This window comes from Dunckerocampus dactyliophorus, chromosome 9, assembly GCF_027744805.1.
Source record: "Dunckerocampus dactyliophorus isolate RoL2022-P2 chromosome 9, RoL_Ddac_1.1, whole genome shotgun sequence".
Classification (NCBI taxonomy): domain Eukaryota; kingdom Metazoa; phylum Chordata; class Actinopteri; order Syngnathiformes; family Syngnathidae; genus Dunckerocampus; species Dunckerocampus dactyliophorus.
The window spans coordinates 25,885,401-25,907,455 of record NC_072827.1 but is presented as its reverse complement, the minus strand read 5'-3'; the positions used below and the strand labels follow the sequence as shown (position 1 = coordinate 25,907,455).

The 22,055-nt window shown below is 42.7% G+C and overlaps 2 protein-coding genes across 9 annotated transcripts in view; one reads left to right on the top strand and one right to left on the bottom strand.

Moving 5' to 3' along the window:
- The window catches only part of tanc1b (tetratricopeptide repeat, ankyrin repeat and coiled-coil containing 1b), a 108,355-nt gene extending 100,442 nt beyond the window's left edge, over positions 1-7,913 (top strand). For 2 of the 8 annotated variants that reach the window (XM_054786214.1, XM_054786218.1), the window contains 7 exons: positions 745-920; positions 1,021-1,153; positions 2,614-2,643; positions 2,748-2,839; positions 5,020-5,166; positions 5,300-5,400; positions 5,763-7,900. In XM_054786214.1, coding sequence (XP_054642189.1) covers positions 745-920; positions 1,021-1,153; positions 2,614-2,643; positions 2,748-2,839; positions 5,020-5,166; positions 5,300-5,400; positions 5,763-6,996 — 1,913 coding nt within the window. In that variant the 3' untranslated portion in view covers positions 6,997-7,900. Of the gene's footprint in view, positions 1-744; positions 921-1,020; positions 1,154-2,613; positions 2,644-2,747; positions 2,840-5,019; positions 5,167-5,299; positions 5,401-5,762 lie in introns of all 8 variants that reach the window. The other 6 variants (XM_054786220.1, XM_054786217.1, XM_054786219.1 and 3 more) reach the window with 6 other exon arrangements.
- Positions 7,703-21,981, bottom strand: LOC129187246 (WD repeat, SAM and U-box domain-containing protein 1-like). The gene is made up of 11 exons (XM_054786223.1): positions 21,522-21,981; positions 20,697-20,884; positions 20,479-20,565; positions 17,878-17,971; positions 17,512-17,545; positions 17,394-17,434; positions 16,992-17,098; positions 16,193-16,222; positions 12,127-12,306; positions 10,357-10,491; positions 7,703-10,277 (listed from the first exon to the last, which is right to left on the bottom strand). The coding sequence occupies exons 1-11, from the start codon at positions 21,917-21,919 to the stop codon at positions 10,123-10,125; spliced, it is 1,449 nt and encodes a 482-aa protein (XP_054642198.1). The 5' UTR covers positions 21,920-21,981; the 3' UTR covers positions 7,703-10,122.
- Positions 21,982-22,055: the final 74 nt, after the last annotated feature.

The window sequence follows — 22,055 nt, the reverse complement described above, 5'->3', positions numbered from 1 at the left end:
GTAGTATTCTACGCTGGTCTCTAGGTGTCAGTAATGTTACACTGATGAGACAGTAGCCCCCGCAGGAAATACTGGACAGTAGAGCCAAAACTCATATCGCCATATATTTAAGTTGAATATGGATTTACGGAATATATCCCGATATTTTTTAAGTCTAAAGTGGGTTTAGACAAAATGAAAGCCAACTATGCGTGTCAAGTTGTTATATTGAAATAAATACTTAATATGAGGATGTTTTTCGACATTTTAAAGCTTCATGCAAGATGCACATAAAAAACAATCATCTAAAAATAGCCTATAAAATAAAGCAGGCCATTCTCTTTTGGAAATAAATATAGAAAAAGTCAAATATCATCTTTTTTATAACCAACCTTCAGCTATGCTCATCCTCAACTAATAACAGAAGAAGAAAATATGAAGGAGTGCCTGGTTTAAGAGGAAATTTTACAATTTCAGCAACTGAAAAAAAATCTTAAAATTGAACAGTAGTATTTTTGAGGCAAACATTTTCAGAAGACACAAGCATGTCAGGAACACCAGGAACACCAACCTGTCAACTGCATCAGGCTTAGCGACTGTCTAACTGCCTTGTGCATTTGCGGTAGAGCTTGTCGTGCTAAATTACCGTGACTTCGGACGCCACTGTGGGTAGGGCCGGCTGTGCGTCTCCTTCATCATGCACTCGTTGAACAGTGAATTTTACCAGCTGGGCTCCGGGTTCATCACAATGTTTGTGTGGCAAAGGTGCATCTTTGACTTCCATGGACAAGGAAGGGCTGACGGGCCTCAGCTGGGCGTGTTTAAAAGGACAAAAGAACGTCGTGCAGCTTTTAGTGGAGAAAGGCTCAGTGATCGACCACACCGATAAAAATGGGCGAACTCCGCTGGACCTGGCTGCCTTCTTTGGAGATGCAGAGATTGTACGTGACACACGACTTGCCTCCTGAGCCATTATTGAGCACATACTGCTGCCCAGCTCAGGACATCTGGCGCGATGCTTAACTTGTGCGCCGCCTTCAGGTCCAGTATTTGGTGGAAAAAGGAGCGGTGGTGGAGCACGTGGACTACAGCGGGATGAGGCCCCTGGACCGAGCCATTGGCTGTCGGAACACATCAGTAGTGGTCACCCTGCTGAAGAAAGGGGCCAAGCTGGGTATGTTTGTCCTTTACACGTTCACTCCAGATATGTGGCTGTTTATGCATGTATTCATTGGTGCACAATCTGTGATTGCATGTATGACATGATGTCGTATGCACAAAGTATGTAAGCAAATCATATTTCTTAGCTGCTGGACAGTTTGATGACTCTTCTTCATTGATCGCCAGCATCTGTAAATTAGCATCATAACTCCTGCCCAATCCTTGAGGCTTTTTTTGGGAGCAGCTTTATCTCTCCATGTCACCGGTGTGTGTGAGTGACAGGAAGAAAACCTCTGAGTCCCCTGTGGAGAAGCCGTTTGGTGCCACCTGTTGGTTCGCATGTATAAGTCTGTTGAAAGTGCCTTTGTTCTAGGGACAAACACTGTCTTATAGTCACGCCGATACGGTTATATCTAGAGATGCTTGATATTGGCTTTCTTATCGATACCTCACTGTTGTCCAGCACTTCATACCGATACAAATATCAGCTGACATAGGCAGCGGCTCCTCCCTCAAACTGATGTCGTAATGAGCACATTACGCTTCGTCTGCGGTGGATTCTACTGGATGCATTTCATAAATAAACAAGGTTTGAGCTGAATATGAAATACAAGTTATTGCAAAAAGGTGCATGTGAGTGATTCATCCTGAGGGGTGATATTAGATTAGAAGTAATCAAGGAAGACGCCTTACCCCCCCCCCCCCCCCTCGCACAACCAGGGCTTTATGTCATGTCCTGTCCTTAGTTTTCACCTCATTTCCTGTTTTGTGTTCTTATTTTGGCTTCCTGTTGGGGTCACCCAGTGTATTGATAACACAAAAAGACATGTGCCATGTTGTACGCTAACAGGGGCGTACGCTAACCAAGGTTCCATTGTGTTGAAAAAGTAAAAGAGAATTCAAAAATGAACACACACAGCAACTCCAGCCTTGAGAATGTGAGCGTGTGTGTGTGTGTGTGTGTGCGTGTGTGTGTGTGTGTGTGTGTGTGTGTGTGTGTGTGTGTGTGTGTGTGTGTGTGTGTGTGCGTGTGCGTGTGTGAGACATATTTTCCAGAGAAAGTGAAAATAAAAGCCACATAATGCCATCAGTTTTGTTTGCTCCTTTCTCTCGCGCTCTGCATCTCATGGCTTTCAGAATAATCACAGTCTAATTTAGTGGAATGTTGTGGAAAAGCACTTCGCTGGCAGCTCACTGCGTGTGTGTGCGTGTGTGTGCGTGTGTCCTTTTACTCTCTCATGTGCTGTGCAGCTAAGTTTAGAATGGGACTTATCACCTTCATGACATCCATAGCAGCTATCTGGGTCCACGGCTTATCTGCAGAACCTTTCAACTTTCTCTCAGCGTTTCAAGCTCTGTCTTGTCACACCGTGTTTTCCTTTCACAATAAATGACTGGTTCTTGCTCATGCATGACCTCTTTCTTCTCTTCCCCTCTGCTAACTCTTTGTCAACCCGCCGTCGCTATACTAAGGCCACAGAACGTCTCCTTACGATCGATCAGGTACAATCTTTAGGTAACTTTACCTCGTGTCAGCTTGCAGAGAATACGGTGACGACCTGCAGGCCGTGCGGCATTAGCAACCTAACGTCTCGCTCTGTCCGCAGGGAACGCTGCTTGGGCCATGGCGACCTCCAAACCTGATATCCTCATCATCCTGCTTCAAAAGTTGATGGAGGAAGGGAACCTGCTTTACAAGGTACAGTTGGAGAAGCCATTTCCTGTTTTGCGTGAAAACATACTGTAGCCTGGTTATCACTCACGCCTTTTGTTGCCAAGAGCAGAATGGACGGGTGTGTTCCAGGCGATGCCGTGACATTTCACTAACAGAAGGGTAAATGTGTTGGCTTTCATGGTGCGTTCAAAACGTAAACATAACAGACACTCATCAACCACAGTCAACTATCATTTGTTGGTTTTTCCTAAATCAGTTATATTTACATTTTAGACTATAACTTCATTTATTTCGAGGTGATTTGCAGTGTCTGCACGTCACTTTGCATGTGTTGTATTGGATGCACATACAAGTACGAACACACTTGAACAAAGTCAAAGTCTAGACTCCGTTAACCTCCAATTTTTGCTATCGGACATTATGGGAATAGAAGCCATGTTTTCCAGAGTCAAAGTATGAACATCATTTAACCCTTATTAACTGGACAGGCATATTTAAATCCATTTTTCATTCTCATACTCTACATTCTCATACTCAGGTGTAAAAAGAACTCCTGTTTCAAATTAAAGGCTAAAAAATATTACATCAAGTCATTCTCATACAAGTGTAAAAAAAAAAAAAAGAAAAAAGTTAGACCATGTTTCACATCAGAGGTTAAAACGGGGGTGTCCAAACCTTTTCCTCCGAGGGCCACACAGTGAAAAATGAAAGGATGCGAGGACCGCTTTGATGGATATCCTTTGATGGAAAAAAACGCATCTCAGCTTTGTGACATCGGTGGAAAACAACTGTTACTACTGTGAACTTTGATCTTTTGTTCCAGTTTTCCTGTTTTTTTTTTTATTTTCCAAATATTTCAACATTCTTCTTAAATAATGGTCATTCTTTTCTTCTTTTTCTTGTCATAATATTATGACTTTATTCGAATGAAAAAAAAAAACTCTTTCCCCAACCTAATTTTCAAAAAATTACTTTATTTTTAAAAGTATTTTAGTTTATTCTCATAAAATTGCTACTTTTTTCAATTTCTGCTGTTGTTTTGGGGTTTTTTTGTATTTTCCAACTATTTCAACTTTCTTGTAAATTTTCTTCTCGTAATTATGACTTTATTCTCATAACATTTGGACTTTATTCTATTTATTCTCATAACATTATAACATTTTCTGCAACCTCCATCCATCATTTTCTATGCCGCTTATCCTCACGAGGGTTGCAGGGGTATGCTGGAGCCTATCCCACAGGTACACCCTGGACTGGTGGGCAGCCAATGGCAGGGCACATTCATACCTATGGACAGTTTAGAGTCTCCAGTGAAGCTAACATGCTAACATGCATGTTTTTGGATGCGGGAGGAAACCGGAGTACCCGGAGAAAAGCTTCACGCAACCTAATTTTCCAAAAATTACAAATGTATTTCTTGTTTTGTTTCTCATAGTGTTACGACTTAAAAATATATATATATATATATATATTTTTTTTAATATTTCAACTTTATGCTACAAAAATGATGTTATTTTTCCTCATAATATGATGACATTATTCTTGTAAAATCCTGACTTTTTCTTGTTAAATGAGTTAGATTAGTTCTCTTCATACATTCTCTTTATTCCTGTAAAATTACTGCACATTTTTTTCTTTTTTGCTGTTGTTTTTTTTAAATTTAGTTATCTTGTTAAATTCTATTTGTAGAATGTGCTGCGGGCCAATGAAAAACAGCCGCGGTCCGAAAACGGACACCCCAAAGTACTGAAACGTACCCATACAAGTGTAAAAAGAACTGAACCAACGTTTCCAATCAAAGGTTCAAATATTCCAACACTTCTTTCTTTGGAAGAGTTAGAAGAAGTGATGAAAGGTTAGAATATGAAAACCCTCCTCATTTTAATGGCAAATGATGAATGCTACTGTAGACTCACTGATGCGTTTCACAAATGTCACCCAAGTGTAAAAAAAGCAGCGTTATTGTGAAACGTACAAACCCAAAGAACGAGCTCATGCCTACAGTACAGTTAACCCTTTGCTTCTCTTCCATCACGTCTCATTTAGCCTGCAAATGGAGCTTTAGAACCATATTGTGCAAATGTATAAATGCCTTTCATGGTGTGTGACGCATGAGTGCTGAGCGCCTGAACCGGAGAGCAGCCACCACGAGAGTGTTTGGCCATTTCCTCTTCCTCACGTTTCACCCTTCATGTGTCCTCCAGAAAGGCAAGATGAAGGAGGCGGCTCAGAGGTACCAGTACGCTTTGAGGAAGTTTCCCAGGGAGGGCTTTGGCGACGACCTGAAGGCGTTCAAAGACCTGAGGGTCTCTCTGTACCTCAATCTCTCCCGCTGCCGCAGAAAAACCAACGTGAGTGGCTGGATTTTTATACTAGCATTGATGTCATCAGAGCTTCTTGCACTGAGCGGTCATGCGGGACATGAAATGCGTGTGTCGTGTGTCGTACGGCGGAGGTTAACAATGCTCCTGCTGCTTGTCGCAGGACTTTGGGATGGCTGAGGAGTTTGCAACAAAAGCACTGGAGCTGAAACCAAAATCCTATGAGGCCTACTACGCTCGTGCACGCGCTAAGAGGAGCAGCAGGTGAGTGTTTTAAATGATGCATTCAACGTGTGGTACATCAAAGACATATCCTGGAGTGTTCCCTCGCTACATCGCAGTTCACCTTTCGTGGATTCGCGTGTTTTGTTTTGTTTTTTTACAGCGTATGAACGTGCATTGTGTTCTGCGTCCGTCTGGTGTTTTAGAGCGACCTATCGGTGCTCTGTTGTATCTGTCTGTTATTGTATTTACGACTGCTACCAGCAGAGGGTGTTGTATTCCCTTCCCGCTTCCGCCTTCCTTACCCCGCCTCCTCCACATGCCCAAGGCCAAAGGTCACATATGTCACCCCTTTTGACCTCCGTTGTACTTTCTTATTATTAACGAGTGTCTTTCGTCCACAGGCAGTTTTCTGCGGCACTCGCTGACTTGCACGAAGCAGCCAAGTTGTGTCCCAACAACCGCGAGATCCGTCGCTTGCTGGCCCGTGTGGAGGACGAGTGTAAACAGATGCAGCGCGCTCAGACCAAAGGAAGCTTGGACGGAGCCACGATGGGCGCCGCCTGCAGCCAAGCCTCGGGAGGTCCCGACTCTGACCAGGAGCATGATGAAGGTCAGGAGGAGTCTTCTGAGTGGAGCCAGAGAGACATCCTGGAGGAAGACATCGGCGAGCGGACGGCGGAGGCGTGCCGGTCGTTTAGCAGAGCGTCTGAAGGTGCCGGAAGCAACGTGAGTCATCACAACCCCGGCAGGCTTCCTCCTCACCGCTACCCTCGGGAGCACCGGGACGCCATGACCCCTCAAGGCCTGGTGCTGCAGCCCACCAAGCAGGCCCAGATTGTCAAGACCAACCAACACATGAGCTCCATGCAGGCAGGGGGCGGAGCCAAATCCCAGTATGCTCCTTCCAGCCCGTTACCTAGCCGACACATGTCCAGCATGCTGAAGCCCGGTCCAGGAATCGACATCAGTCCGCTCCCGACTCCGACCGATGAGCCGGTCTATGGGACCCGCTTGACTCACTGTGACGAGAGCCTGCACTCCTCTCAGGCCTCAAAGGTTCTGTCGGCACACTCCGCCTCCTCTCTGGATGTCTGCTCAGGTCCTGGTGCACATCCTGAGGCGAGCAAGGAGGCAGGCATGCGTGTGTCCAGCTCCACCAGCAGCTTGGCCTCCAGCAGCAGCCTGTCAGACAGCGGCAAGCTGGGCCCGGATGTCCGCTCCAAAGACAAGTCCAAACACGGCCAGCAGGGCGGCACCCCAGCAGAGTACAAGCCCAGACCCTTCATGGGCGTCACAGACAAGACAGCCCGCTTTCAGCAGCCGGTCGCTCGCAGCCGGATCGCCTCAGACGCGCCATCACTCGACATCGAGCCACCATATGGGAAAATGGCGAGCTCTTACCACGAGCAGCACAGAGCGCCGCCTGCAGCTGTCATGGCCGCCATGAGTAGCGTGCAGAATGGCATGCAGCATGCCAAGGAGTACTCCTTCTGCCAAGCCGCCAACTGTTACAAAGAGTCCAAGCCGGCGCTGCAGCACGCCTTCATGGACGCCAAGTCCAAGCAGGGCGCCAACCCCGCCCTTCACATCACGTCCATGAAGCCAAAGCGATCCTTTATCGAGTCCAATGTGTAGGAGAAGCAAGGAGAAACCTTGACGCTTCTGTTACAAGATTGCCACTTTGCACTGACGGTTGGGCGGGGGAGGGCGGGGCCATGTGGACGGAACGTGTCCACAGAGTCCTGACGAGAGAAGAAACAGAAGCGGTCATTCCGGTGTTCCAGCAAGCTTCCTCCTGTTGTGTCTTTGTAGAAATATGTACTTTTTCCATCCTTTTTTGAGTTTTATGCACAATGTTTAAAAAGGAAAAAGCACATTTGTTAAATATGTTTGTACAGGAGAAGAATCAGCATTAACACAGACTTGAAAGTCTCTGGTGTATCTGCTTGTTGTTGCTGTCTAGATTAATTTATTTACCAATGGCTTCAATGTAAGAGCAATATATTTTATATAGTTATTTTTGCACAGCTACTAAGACATTTTAAGGATTCTCGTATCTTATTGGGTTTAAGTGCATGCTACGTTTCGCAGTTTACGTTATATCTCATTTGGGGTCCCATTCACTCTAATTTCATATGGATGTTCAACGCAACTGTTCAATGCCATGTTTGATTGTTTTCAGTATTGTGAGCTTTGCTAGCTGTGATCACATACTGTAAAGGAGTTCTGCTGCCATGGCAACCATGGCAGACAAATAAAAGACCCGCTGAGGGACAACAGACACGTCTACTTTGACTTGTTCCAAAAACAAGGAAAAAACAGTGTGCTAATACAAGGAAGGTGATTTGTTTTATTTGATATTCTTATTTGACACACAGTTTTAAGTTGATTAAACTCACTTTTAATGTTCTCATACATACAACATCATCCACTTATTTGGGTGGAAATCTGTAAAAAAACACTTTCCTTACATTATATGCCCAATATTGCATCATGATTCTAACCTCTGATCAAAAATGACGTCATATCAATATTGGACTCACACAAACAAAACAAAAAAGAAGTAACAGAGAATTTTCAAATAAAAAGTCCATAATGTCACCAAGTCAGAATATAAAAATAAAGTTTTTCTTTTAGAACAGTGGTGTCCAAAGAATGGCCCAGGGGCCATTTTTGGTTTTCAGTTCGTTTTTTTGTGGCCAATGGCACTTGGTAGAAAAAAATTAACCAAAAATACAGAGGAAAAAAAAGTCTTTAGGCTTTAGGGGCTTTAGCAGACGTGTCACGGTACGCGCTATTGGGTTCACGAGAACGACACAAGACTTTACATTAACATTACTTTTAAGAAAACTAGAATGACAAAATAAAAGGATGGACAAACAGACTTTTTATTTAACTGATTCACAAAACAATGCAGGTACATTTTGACATTTTTTATACCTTTGCATGCAGGACCTAAGCATAATGCTTTTAACTGTTTTTTTCCCACTAATTGAAACAAAAACTACAAATTGTAAAAGTTAAAATCATTACGGCAGTTGTAGCTGCTACTACGAATCATTTCTATTCACGTGTAGTGAAAGACACATGTCACATAGATAGCAGAATGTAGCTTAGCTTTATCTATCTATCTTTTAACCATGATGCTTAGAGTAAGGTAACAGAAGTGGTGAATTTTTTTAAGTAGATGCTCATATCACATTTTGATAGAAGTCATATGCAGCGATTATGTTTTAATCTGACAAATCTGACGTAAGTTTGATCCAATGTAGAATTACTACAGCTTCCCCTTGGACATTAGCACTGGCCCATCTGTTGAACCCACCGAGTGAGGCTGGCAACACCAAGGCAGACAGGATTGCAAGGTTTATAGTGTGCATAAAGCACTCAACGTGTGATTCCAATCTTGCATCGCGCAATGCCACTTCCATATTACGTCCATTATGGTTCACAGTAGACGTAGCTCAGTCTGATAAGACTTCTGGATGACCTGTTACGCGCTAAATGAGAAATATTGGCACGTTTTGATGCTGCAAGAGCTCGTGTCACAACAATAATAATAAAAAAAAAAAGTCTTTAACTTTTCAGTTACCACCCGTTTTAGAGAGAAAAATAAGAATGCTACAAAAATAAAGTTGGCTTTCCAAAAACAAATTACTTTTTAAAAAGTCATGTTACAATAAATTTGAACTTTTTTAGAGTAAAAGAAATTGGAATATTACTATATAGAATCATATTTTTTCCAACAAAAGCCATAATATTACAAGAATACAAATTTTTCGGGATTTGGGATATTTTTTCCCAAACACACTTGGAATATTATGAGAATAAAATTTTTGTTATTAGAAAAAACTTGAATATTACACTATAAAATGTATTTTTTTTCTAACGAAAGTAACACATTTTACTATTTTATTCTTGTGTTACTTTTGTTAGAGAAAAAAAATCATATTTTATAGTGTAATATTCAAGTTACTTTCCAACAAAAGTCATATTTGATTCTTTTGTAGAGGAAAACTGTGTAGGATACTACAAAAATGATGTCATGTTTCTACCAAGAAAGAAAATCGCAGTATTACAAGAAAAGTGGTAATTGTAGCTTTTAACTGAACGCAACCTAGAATTCATCCAAATGTGAAACTTTACTCTTGTAAAATGAAATATTTGTTCGACTTTTGCGAGAGTTGGAACATTTTGACTTATATATGACAACTTTATCCAATATTTTGGCTATTTTCTGATATTCTTTTTTGTGTGGCCCTAATCTTCTATGGACTGTTCAGAAAGACTATTTATTCTATAAATTGTGTGAATATCCACATTCATCCAGTCATTGTATTGTCAAGGCATTGAATCCATCACAAGTTAGCAGATGTTTCGTCTGTCATCCGAGCGGGCTTCATTAGTTCATGCTCTAGACTAGATAGGACAGCTCTAGTCTGAGGGGACAATGCAGCATCCGAGTATTTCTTCTCTAAGGTAGAGGCAACCCCACACTCAAGGCTGGTTTCATGATTTATGGGATGCGAACCTACAATAGTGAAGATGCACTGGAGTGCGACGTCTGCCAGTCATTTGGGTGGAATCACCTCGTTGGCATTCTGTTCAGTTGGAATGATGGTCATGGACACACGATGTGATGTATGCTGTCCAGCGCAGTGAGGAATGCTCTGATTTTTATTCTGAAGAAACCGAGCAGATGTCCCAACACAGACGGGCCAAGTGTGTCTGCTTTGCGTTGCGATACTTGATGATGCGCTGTCACGGGCGGCCACATTTCCATCGACTGATGGCCATCTTCAGTGCTCTGTTTGGAGTGAGCAGTGTGGTCTGCATGGGAAGGTTTGTCATAGGACTGCTTCTGTTCTTTCCTCTGATCCAGCCCTCGATGGACTCTCTTTCATAGGAAAACCCGTCTACGGAGCAGGCGTGTGTTATTGCGTGTTAGAACACATGAGAGGCTGGTAGTCAGTAAGACTTGTAGGAGGCTGTCACCTGCAGCGATGACGGGATCCTTCATCAGCTCCCTGGTGATGGGACACACAAACTCATCAGGGCAGTCAGGAGCACTGAGCTCCACCTTCAGGGCCTGGATCCTCCTCAGGAGACGAGCACGGAGGCCTACAGACTCTTAAGAAGACACCGACACAGTGTTGCCGAGTTACATCACAGGTAGGTGCTGCAACCTCTCGCAATACTTCAAACGTGCTGAACTGTTTCCCTCAAGTCAGAGAGGCGAATCTGTTGTCTTATTTGGTCACAGGACTGAAGTGTTGGACCGCTCCATCAACTGTGATGACAAAACAAGCCACAGACTTTGCCCGTGCGAAGGACAATTTCACGGATCAGCAGGAAGGCAAAGTGGGAAAATGTGATGACAACCACAGATGAGGAAAGTGCAATTTTTGCTTAATGTGACATAGTAAAGTGCGACTGGCTGCTCAGTACAATACGGCTAAAGCAACAATGTGGTGACAATAATTTTTAAAAAAGTACACCACTCAGTCTTTATGTGTGGTGTGATGCTGGACTTCGACCGCTACTTCGTATCGATTAACCTCCATATTTCTGGCCGAGGGCCTTCAAGCAACTGGAAAGATAGCCATTGACCACAGATGGTCAAAGAAGGACAAAGTCCAGTTTCAGGTGAGAAGACCCACAGTCATAAGGGAGTGCAATGACAACACCTCAGTGACCACATGCTGAGCTTCTATCACATGACAAGCAGACCCAAGACATGCATGGACCTGGCATGTGATCGCTCATTTCTCTGAGGTTGCCATCACAAATTCCTGAATCCAGTACACGTCTGGCAGCATCGCGTTTAACCGAGCAGCAAAGAACACTGGACAGTTCCTGGACTCCAGACGGCATCTGGCAAATGACTTGATGGACCACCTAGGACCCGACCACACTGTACTCGTCCAAAAGACAATTCCACACCCACAAGCGTGTGTGTTTTCAAGGGTTTCTTTTTAATTTCTTGAAATTCTTTTTTTAATTTTGTACTTTATGTAAATGTGTTTCCATTTTTTTTATTTGTTCCACATTTTTTTAAATTCATTTCCAATTTCTATAAATTTGATTGAAAAATGAGTCGGTTTTGTTTCATTTTTTGGTCAATTTCAATTTTGCACATTTGGTGTCAATTTTGAAATTCATATTTGGCAACAGGTCGCACGGTGGCCGAGTGGTTAGCATGTTGGCTGGACAGTCGGGGGATCGGGAAGAACTTTGCATGCTCCGAATACACATTCCAAAAACATGCATGTTAGGTTCATTGGAGACTCTAAATTGTCCATAGGTATGAATGTGAGGGTGAATGGTTGTTTGTCTATATGTGCCCTGCCATTGGCTGGCGACCACTCCGGGCTGTACCCCGCCCCTCACCCAAGGTCAGCTGGGATAGGCTCCAGCATACCCTTGCAACGCTAGTGAGGAAAAGCGGCACAGAAAATGGATGGATGGATGTTTTGTGGCGTTTATTTACGTGCATGATGCACTTTGTTGAGGTCAATATCCGAGGTTGGCATGACGACCAACAGCACTGATCGACACCTTGCCTGGTGTTGTAGCTGCCAATCATATTGTCACGGGGATTACATAAAAAGCTTGTGTCCTCACCATCTATTGTGTGTGTGTGTTAGAGGATAATCAGAACATTTAGAAAAGCGGCTTATGGTCATGCTTGTCATTTCAGGATCAAAGAGTAAATCCCGGGCATTTCTGTGAACATGCGTTTATCCAGTACCCCGCCCTCCTCACCGATTCCCATCTCGATGGCCGTCTCCTTGCTCAGTCGGCTCAGCTCTGCCCCGTCCGTGTTGTTGGCTCGGAAGATGGCGAGAAGCTCCTCCAGACCTTCCTCGCATAGCCATGCCTGCACATCCTCCTCCGACCAATCAGGGAGCAGCAGCCTGGAGAAAGACGCTTGCTGCTTCCTTCCTGCCAAAAACACACAGCACAGCACAGTGCCACTCAAAGATCCTCTATATGGCAGGAGCGCTCTTCTGCCTCCAAGGACCTCCTGCAAAAATGCCAGTCACAGATCCTCTATTGACCGGAGCACACTTCTGTCTTTACGGACCAACTGTAAAAAAAACCTAGTCAAAGATTCTCTATATGACAGGAAAAGTACCTACTGCACCTAATGCTCGTCAAAGATCGTCTATTTGTCAGGAGCGTTCTGTGTCTAAGGCTTTACTATAAAAATTCTAGTAGTGAAAGATTCTATAGAGTATATACAACGAATTTTCCCGATTCTAAGTTGCTCCAGAGTGAGTATAAGTCGCACCAGCCAAAAATGCACAATGAAGAAGAAAAAAAAACATACTGGACTGTAAGTCATATGTTTTGGGGTAAATTTATTTGATAAAATCAGAGACCCAGAACAGACATTTCATCTCGAAAGGCAAGTGGACAACCAGCTAAATAGGCGTCTGTTAACGGAATGTGAATAGGTGGTGTTTGAACGTAACATACAGGATATAGCCTGAACAACAAAAATAGTTTACCAAACTCTCGATCTCACTCCGAATCACAACCAAATCCACTGAATTCTTCATCCTTGGTGTCTCTTCTGAACAACTCGGCCAATTCTTCTGCGTGGCGGTCGTCTGACTCGGCATCAGTCCCAGTTATTATCCCGGCCCTAGAGCGGTTCCTCTAGCTGTGCACATCTAGCTTTTAGCCTGCGATTAGCTTTTTTTGTTTAGCAGTTCGAGTATCCTCCGCTTTTCGCCAGTCCCTCGCAATTTTCTCGTTCACGCCATCTTTCTTTCTGCTGCTCGATTACCGTTTTCAGCTGCTGTTTTCGGTACTTGCAGCTTATAATCTGCAGAATATGATTGTCTTGTACGGGGCATTTGTGTTCCGTCTTTCTAAGTTGATGTTTACGTTGTACGTTTTCAGTGCAAGCGGAGTGATAGGTGTAGCAGATACTAGCCCACAGGCCTCCAGCGCCCCCTGGCGGCTGTCAGTGTGAAAAACAAAACATATATAAGTCGCTCCGGAGTATAAGTCACAGGACCAGCCAAACCATGAAAAAAAGTGTGACTTATAGTCCGGAAAATTTGGTAACTTTCGGCCTACTAGTACTACAAAAACGCAAGTCAAAGATCTGTATGATGACAGGAGCGTTCTGCTGTATTTAAGGAATAAATTAAAAAATTTAAAATTCCTGTTGTTTCACAGGACCTACTGCAAAAACGTTAGTCAAAGATCCTCTATAACACAGGAGCGCGCTGCTGCATTTAAGGAGTTACTGCACAAATGCTAGTCAAAGGTCCTCTATTTGTCAGGAGCATTCTGCTCTTTTTATGGATCGACTGCAAAAACTAGTTGAAAATCCTCTATACAACAGAAGCGCTCTGCCGTTTTTAAAAACCTACTGCCAAAACAGTAATAAAAGCTACTAAAAGATCTTCTATATGACACCGAGCGAGTCAAAAACCTTCTGATTCTACTGAACTGGCCATCGTGGTGTCACTGAAGGCTTTAGTACATATCCTGTAGTGCTAGCATGCACACATCCTCACCAACCTTCATGTGACATTATGATGATCTATCACATGCGGCTGAGACGAAGGGTGTGCCAGGTTAACGATGCCTCCCAGCAGCAGTCATCATCATCATCATCATCATCACCATAAAACTCCCCACCTGGACTAGAATTTCAAATCATCTAAGCATGTGTGGTTGCATTGCACTATGCTTTTTTTAAAGTTGCCAGTTTTGCACTACACTGTTTGCACATAAGCGTGAGAATACCTTTATAAGTACAACCAAGTATGTGTACCTTTACGTGACGGCACCCACCCACCAAGTAGAGCGCAGTGGAAGTGTATTTGTGTTATTAGGAGTACATGTCACCACCACATTGGCCCAAATGATGCAGTGTGGAGTCTTGCAGTCTAGAAGGCTGAGTCATGGACTCGTCGTGCCAGAAGCAAACCTCAGAGTCTTTTTTTTAATCACTTGAACAGATGCAGACGTAGGAAAGCTCACGTCAGCATCTTCACAGGTCACAACATTAGGTACACCTCCTCCACAACTTCAGGATCCAATACATGGAAACCTCTGCCTTTCCAAACATCACATTCATCACTTGTGATTGGCACAGTCCATCAGAGAAATATGACCTGGCTGGAGGCTGAACTTCAACTTCAAAGAAATATAACAGAAGTAAATTATGATGATTGAGAAAATTGCCATTTCTGGTTTCTACATTGTCTTACTTTTGTCCTTGAGTTAAATGGTGAAGGTAACTACTGCTTGGTAGCTACCAAAAGCACACTACTTCAGTTAAAAGTAAATAAATAAAAAGAAATACAATTTCAAAAAACAGATCAATGAAACTGGTGGAAAATGTTGAAACGTGATTATTTTGTAGCAACAACTTTTATGGTACATAAACATGCCCAGCGGGATACATTGTGGTTGTGTACAACCCCCCTGCTTTTGTATTCAATTCCATTAGATTGCATGGGTATATCTAACGTGAATGTGTGTTGGAGGTCGAAGATGCATATGAAGGTGTGCTTGTGCTGTGCTTGCTATTGAAACTCAACGTAATGACAGCTTATTGTCTTCATATTTTGGATGTGTCATATAAGGCTGTGGTCCCCAACGGCTTGTGTTCCCACAAATCTCGTTTCGTACATTATAGCGATCTAATTTATCTTATTTATTATGTATTGTGTAAAACGAAGACATGAATAACATCAAATTAAAAGCACAAAATGAATGCAGAGTGATTATTACATCGCTGTTTGACGTGTGTGTTAAAGGCAGTGCGCTAGCATGAATTAACTTGGGACAAATGTGCACATTAGCACTTAATAAGCCATCAAAACTTACCTTTATGCATTTCCACATAGTATCAGCATTTCAGACCAAATATGAGGTGAAAGAAAAATGCTAAAAATACAGTAGTAGTCTATCTGTGTTGGATATGCGTCACGATGGACAAGCGTCAAGTGAGACGGATGTAACAAAGAGAATTTTTTCACTTTTCAAAATAAAACATCAAAAAAATAAAAAATAATAATGTAAATTATTCTTTCTTTCTGTGCGGCCCGGTCCGGGATTGGGCATCACTGATATAAGGTATTGTACTTTATGCAATATATAAATACAGTATACAAACGTATTCATGCATATACAGTAATCCCTCGTTTATCACCCGACCATGATAAGTGGATTTTCGCAAAGTAGGATTCCTTATTCATAAAATGCATCCATTTTTGTAGTTAAAGCATAAAAAAACTTTACCACCTTCTAAATGCGGTTTCTAACATCATTAGAGTCCTCTGGACATGAAATAACACCCCTATAGACCTTTACACTCATATTACCCCCAAATAGTAGACATACCATGTTATTTAAGACATAAAAGACATAAAAAAAGGCATCATATAGTCTCACACATTGGGAGAGTCACATGATGACAGAGTAGGTGGCTATTGTTTCATCAACGTAACATTACCGACACCTGGTGACCAACGTAGAATACTGCATATCATGCTTAAAACGTCTTTGCATGCATATTCTGAATGCGTTATATGTTTTTTTTACTTCATCTAGCCATTTTTATGCCTAAAAATATTTAAATAGGGCAAAAAAATGCAAAAAATGTCCTTAAATATGCATATTATTTTCCCAAACAATAGACCGTATTCAACCACAAAGCAGCATGATTCATTCATGAATATATTTTCATAAACCGTGACAGGGTGGAGCCGCAAAATTTGAAGCGTGAAGTGGCGAGGGATTAGTGTACAGTACCGTGTGTAACATCAGTACATCTAAGGAGCAACAAAAGAGTACTGACCTTGATACGTCGTCTGCACTGACTGAGCTCCTGCAGACAGACATGAAGGAGAATACATTAACATGTGGAAAAAAGGAGACGAAATAGAAGGCAAGCGGGAAAAAAAAAGAAGCATGAGAAACATTCACTGACATCAACGAGTGGAATTTTGTCAACATCAGCGTGACTGATGCTTAAGCTGCTTTAGGATTCTGAAGGTTTTTTTCCCCCTTTTGGGTTAGCGTGGAAAATTCACCTTCGGTACAAAAAGTGTGTCCCGGTGCACCGTCAAGCATCACATGCACATGACAGTGCCGCACACGCACACACACAGGGAGCATGGACCTATAAGAGCATGTTATAAAAGGACCATTGAGCCAAGCTCTTGTTTCTTTGCCTCCACGTGTTGGTTCAAACAGACATTCAAATCAATAGAGGTCTTGCTTTGACTTAGACCAGGGGTGGCCAAACAAAAAAATGTGATTTTTTAAAAATGTACATCAACTACGGCAACCATGTTGGTACAAATGTCCTTAAATATCAGTGGGGGTGTTGCTTACAGACTGAGAAAAAAACCTTGTTGCTTTGAAAACCATTAATCAAAGAATTGCCCAGTGAAAGGCTATCATGGAAAATGTACAGACCTGACCTTTGACCTCAAGCGCCTCAAACATCTTAGGTCAGATCTCCTTCAAAATAGATAGGGTTCTTTAACCGCAACAGTAAACCATTGCAGGTGCTCTGAGTGACAAAATGCTAAAGTAATAGTAATAGTACTGGTACTACTACTCGAACATAGTGCGGTTTATTTAGTGTTTACCAGCTACGGGGTGTCCATCTCCTATCTTCCACACATTGACGGTTTTATCCATGGAGCCTGTGGCCATCCAGGGCATGGTGGGAGACGAGGCCACAGCCGTCACATACCTGCAGGGAGAGAGGAGGAACTCAGTCAGTGTGTGTGTGTGTTTGGCACACACAGAGATCAGCCTCTTTCATAAAAATCCACTTTCACATCTTAAATCCTCGGTGCTACTTGAAAGCACTCTGCTGGTCGCCACACTTCAGTAATGGAGGACGCTAGTAGTGCCTCGTTTTTGCGAGAAAAAAACAACTCATCAAGCCACAAGCATATTTTGATGTGAAACACTGTATGCATGTGTGTAAACTGTGAAGGAGGGTGTGTTTGCCTGCGTGCGTGTGTGGGGGTTATGCCTTTTACCTGTCGTGTTGCTTTAAACTGTGGAGAAGTATTCCTCGGCCCTGTGGACGCATGGAGAGCATGTTTACACTTTTAACGAACACAAATAAAGTCACGAACTCACTCTGTTGCAGCCTACCGTGTCATATATTGCAACACTTTTATCCACCGAGCTGTAGAGCAAAAATAAAAACGTGTTTAGCAACCATATGCAATGGCAGGCAAACAACGATGAGAAATACAGAAATGAATTCCACAACATGAGGAGAGATTGACGGAGTCAGGCTTTAATGCGCAACATAACAGCTCCCTCTTGTGGTCAAATGTGGGACACAACATACTGGGGTTTTGTTTGACAATATTAGCAGCACCTTCAATTATAATGTAATATATTCTCAACAGATTGTGTATGTATATCTAATGTGTCCTCTGTAACTGGAGCCCACAATTTTATGTGTGTGTGTGTGTGTGTGTGTGTGTGTGTGTGTGTGCGTGTGTGTCTCACCCTGCAACAACAAGCTCGCCATCAGAGGAGAAGGCACAGCACAGAACTGGAGCACACTGACTGGTGAGTGTGTGAAGGAGCTTCACAACACACGCTGAGGGTCAACAACATACACCGTTACAGACTGCGGGTGACACACATGTGCACACACCACACTAGACGGAGGGCTCAGGTGGTAGAGTGGTCATCTCGCAGGTTGTGGGTTCGATCCTCTGTGATCATGTTGAAGTATCCTTGGGCAAGATACTGAACTGTCAGTAGGTAAATGTGCTAACAGTGTCAAAGCGCTTTGAGTGCCTTCGAGGTGGAAGAGCGCTACACAAGTGAAAGACCATTTAGATAGCGGAGGTGTGGCCTTGAGTCATGCAACTTGGGCTCAAGTCGCAATTTTGATGACTTTGGACTCGAGTTGACAATATCATCAAAGACTTCAAACTGAGCTTGGACTTTGACATCAATGACTCTGGACTTGACTTGTCAAGCCTGATGACTTGAAAATACTTGAGATTTTCAGTGAATGTGTTGAATAAAATGCGTCCCCATTCAAAGTATTCAAGTAACATGACAATTATGATGTCATCCATATCATGGCTAATTGGTTCCAGACCCTACCACGATACGTGAAATTCCGTAAAGTAGTGTTCAATATTAACAAATGGAGTATTTTCATAGTTAGAGCATAGAAAACCTGTTTATGACTTTCTAAATACCTTTTTTTACTATTATTAGAGGCCTGTAGACATGAAATAACACCCCTATATTTACCTTTACGCTCCTATTATTCTTTGTTTACAACACATTGCTCAACTGTATTGCTCAGGCTACGGTATCACTGCTGGGACATACATAGCATGCTACCAAGCTAAGTAGTTAGCCTCGAATTTACGAACTTTATAAACTTAAGAAAGTGTTTCAAACGGAGTGGGGAAGAAGGACAAAGTAAGAAGCCAAAAACTTACCACTTCCACAAAGAATGGGAGGAGAACTTCTTTTCACTATGCCATGTCGGACATGCCATGGCTGACGCCATGCAGTGTGGAGGTAATCTAATGTAATATAATGTCATGTCTCATCAATGTAACATTTCAGACGTCTAGTGACCAGAATACTACATATGTATAACTTGTCTTTTAACATTTTTTGACTAATAATAGTCTATAGTCAACCACAAAACAGAGGCCATTTATTCATTAATTTTCGAAAAACCGCAATAGAGTGAGGGAACAATGTTCACACTGCAACGTAGCGAGGGACGACTGTGTGGGCATTCACCGCTAATGAATGATAATGTGAACTGATCGATGAACAAATGGAATCAGAGTCATGGTGTAGAACGGTGGTTCCCGAACTTTGTGTACCCCTTCAGACGTTTGACCTGAAGCCATGTACCCACTCCCCTACTCCTGCACACTTAAAAAGACATAAACCTTTTTTATCTGAATTAACTTGAAATAGTGAACGTAATTGTTGAATTATTTTTATAGTAATTCCGGGTCAAAAATGTGTCTTTTGCAAGGTCACATTTTGATAATGTTAGACATGAGCACTGATAAATAGATAAGTAATCATCCTACATGTCTTTTATTCCAGTCTGATGTTGGCATCCTTCCGTTTGAATGCGTTGAATTTGAGTTTCACTTTTTTTGTCCACTCACGATGGCTACGGTTTAAGTCTGCATATTCATTTAATACCAAATTGAAGGGTAAAATGTAACAGATAAAGCCTCAATTGGGGGATTGGAACACCAATATAAATTAAATCGTCGAGATTAAACAATCTTAACGCACAAAATAATCATCAAATTACTTATTTGTTCATATAACGCACACAGAGCAATGGACGACTTCCTGCTTTGTCTCTTTTCTGCTGCGTTCCGTTTGCGCCGTGAGGCGTTCAGGTTCACTCGGAATTGTGAGTGTTTGGCGGTAATTGTTTTTCATTTTTATTCCCGTACCCCCATCACTTTGGGAACCTGGGGTGTAGAAGTTTGACTTTTGAATCTCACAGCCATGATGGTGTGTTCAAGGATTGCTGAGCAACGTGTGAAATCTCAACGCTTCATGAAAGAAATTTTACCAGAGAAGCATAAAGACATAAACAGTGGTACATGCATGTTGTACATTATCACGTCTTTAGAAATTAATAGTGACTGAGAGGGTGAATGAGATGTGTTTTCCGTGGAAAAAACAGCCTCTTTTTGGAAAATAAAAATAAATAAATAGTTTTTCCTAGCTATTTTTTGAAGGGGTTGCAGTGGGATACTGCCACAAACACACACACACACACACAGAATGTATTTGTTCAATTAGTTGCCTTTGGCAGCATGACAACTCTCTGTTACTGAGTCACGGCTGTTTCACCTGCTCACAGCAAACAACACACACAATACACTTGCACCCATTGTCTTGTGCAAGGACAATGCACGACCAACTCACACAAACCTTTCCTTCCATACGGGAGTAAAAATACAGCCTCTATTTACACACATTCATTATGTGACCCCTACATGCTAATAGATTTACACATCTCTTATCAACTTTTCTTTACTGTCGCCCTCTCACTACTGCTGTGCACTCTGTGCTGCTGAAGAGTGGACATACCATGTCCTTCATGCTGAGAAACCATCCATATCTTCACCTGGCTGTCCTGTCCACAGGAGGCAAGGCGGACCTGAACATGGCTGTCCTCTATGAAGACAACACTATCATTATTAGGAATAGTGTGAACCTGATATGAAAAACAGTATATTTGTTGTGAATTGTGAATTGACGGCATATATAAATAACATCTAAATAGAATTGACTACTTCTGGACTCACCGATTTCAAACTGGGGTGCAAACGTGCAGCAGGTGACCCCCAGGTCGTGAGCGTTCTTTTCAGCATGCAGCAGGCAGTTGTCCACGTCCCAAATTTGGAGGTCTCCCAGGGAGCAACCTGTCGCCACCATGTGGCCGCATGGAGAGAAACAACAAGCCACCACACTGGCCTCGCTCACTGGGCTGCATCTGTACAGCAGGTGAACATCATTATTGTCGTTTTCAACTACAAATGCAAAATCTCTGAGGAATGCTGAAAACATCCATGACAGGACAGCAATCTCCTGATACCATGCAAATATACCCCCAAGGGGGTGTGAGCAGCAAAGTGATGAATTCAGAATAAAGCCATTGGACACCCTAATTTATGTGCAGAGCTCCCAATACCCTGTCTTAGTGTATGTGAGTGGTTAACAGTTTTCATCATCATTAGCAGCTGTGGCTGTAGGCAACCTACTAATGTAGTAATATACAGTATTAACTTCATAATAGCTGCATTTTAAGTATCATAAGTTGATGTTGGGCATCTCACATCTTTACATAGCTCTGCATGTGCTTTAAAATGTTAATTGCACTATTCAGGTGCTGGTGTGAACATCATTGTGTTTTACACTTGTCGTGCTGTCATTTACAATAAACTCATTGGTATTAATGCTGGTTGAGTAGTTTTCTCCTCACTGCTATTACAACATTGGTTGTGTCATTATTAAATGTGCTAAATGACCATGTAGTCAACAAGAGCTACGTTTTCCTTTCCACTTTCTCATGCACTCCAAAATCATTATTACATTAGAAAAATGAAGATGTCACTCAGTGTCTACCCTACCTGAGTAATGTTCTGGAGGTAAAGTCCCAAAGAGCCACAGTCCCATCGCTGGCCCCTGCCATCAGGAGGGAGGAGTCTGGGGCCAGTGCACACACTCGAAGCGGACTTCGGTTCGGGTGTTGTAGCTCCGAGTCCACCTCGCCGGACTTGCAGCTCCACACAAGGACGGACCCATCAGCGGAGCAGCTGAGCAGGTAATCCCCACAGGAGGTGAAGCAGCAGCTGCGAACCCCATATCCATGAGCCGAGAGTGGGGAGCAAGGAAGCTCAGAGAAGTCTGCCGTGTTGTACAGACGGAGGCTCTTGTCTCCTGAACCTGTGGCCAGCAGGGAGGCGGAGAAGGTGCAGCACGTCACCTCATCAGTGTGATGTTGAAGACTGGTCATAAGTGACACCATCGTGTGGCAGCTACTTCCAAAACAACCGCTAGGAACTTGTCGTTCTCCTCTCCTGTGACACAAACTTGTCAGCGCAAAGTCCCAACACATCATAAACCATAAACTCTGACAGCAAAGGGTGGGCGGGCCGATCCAA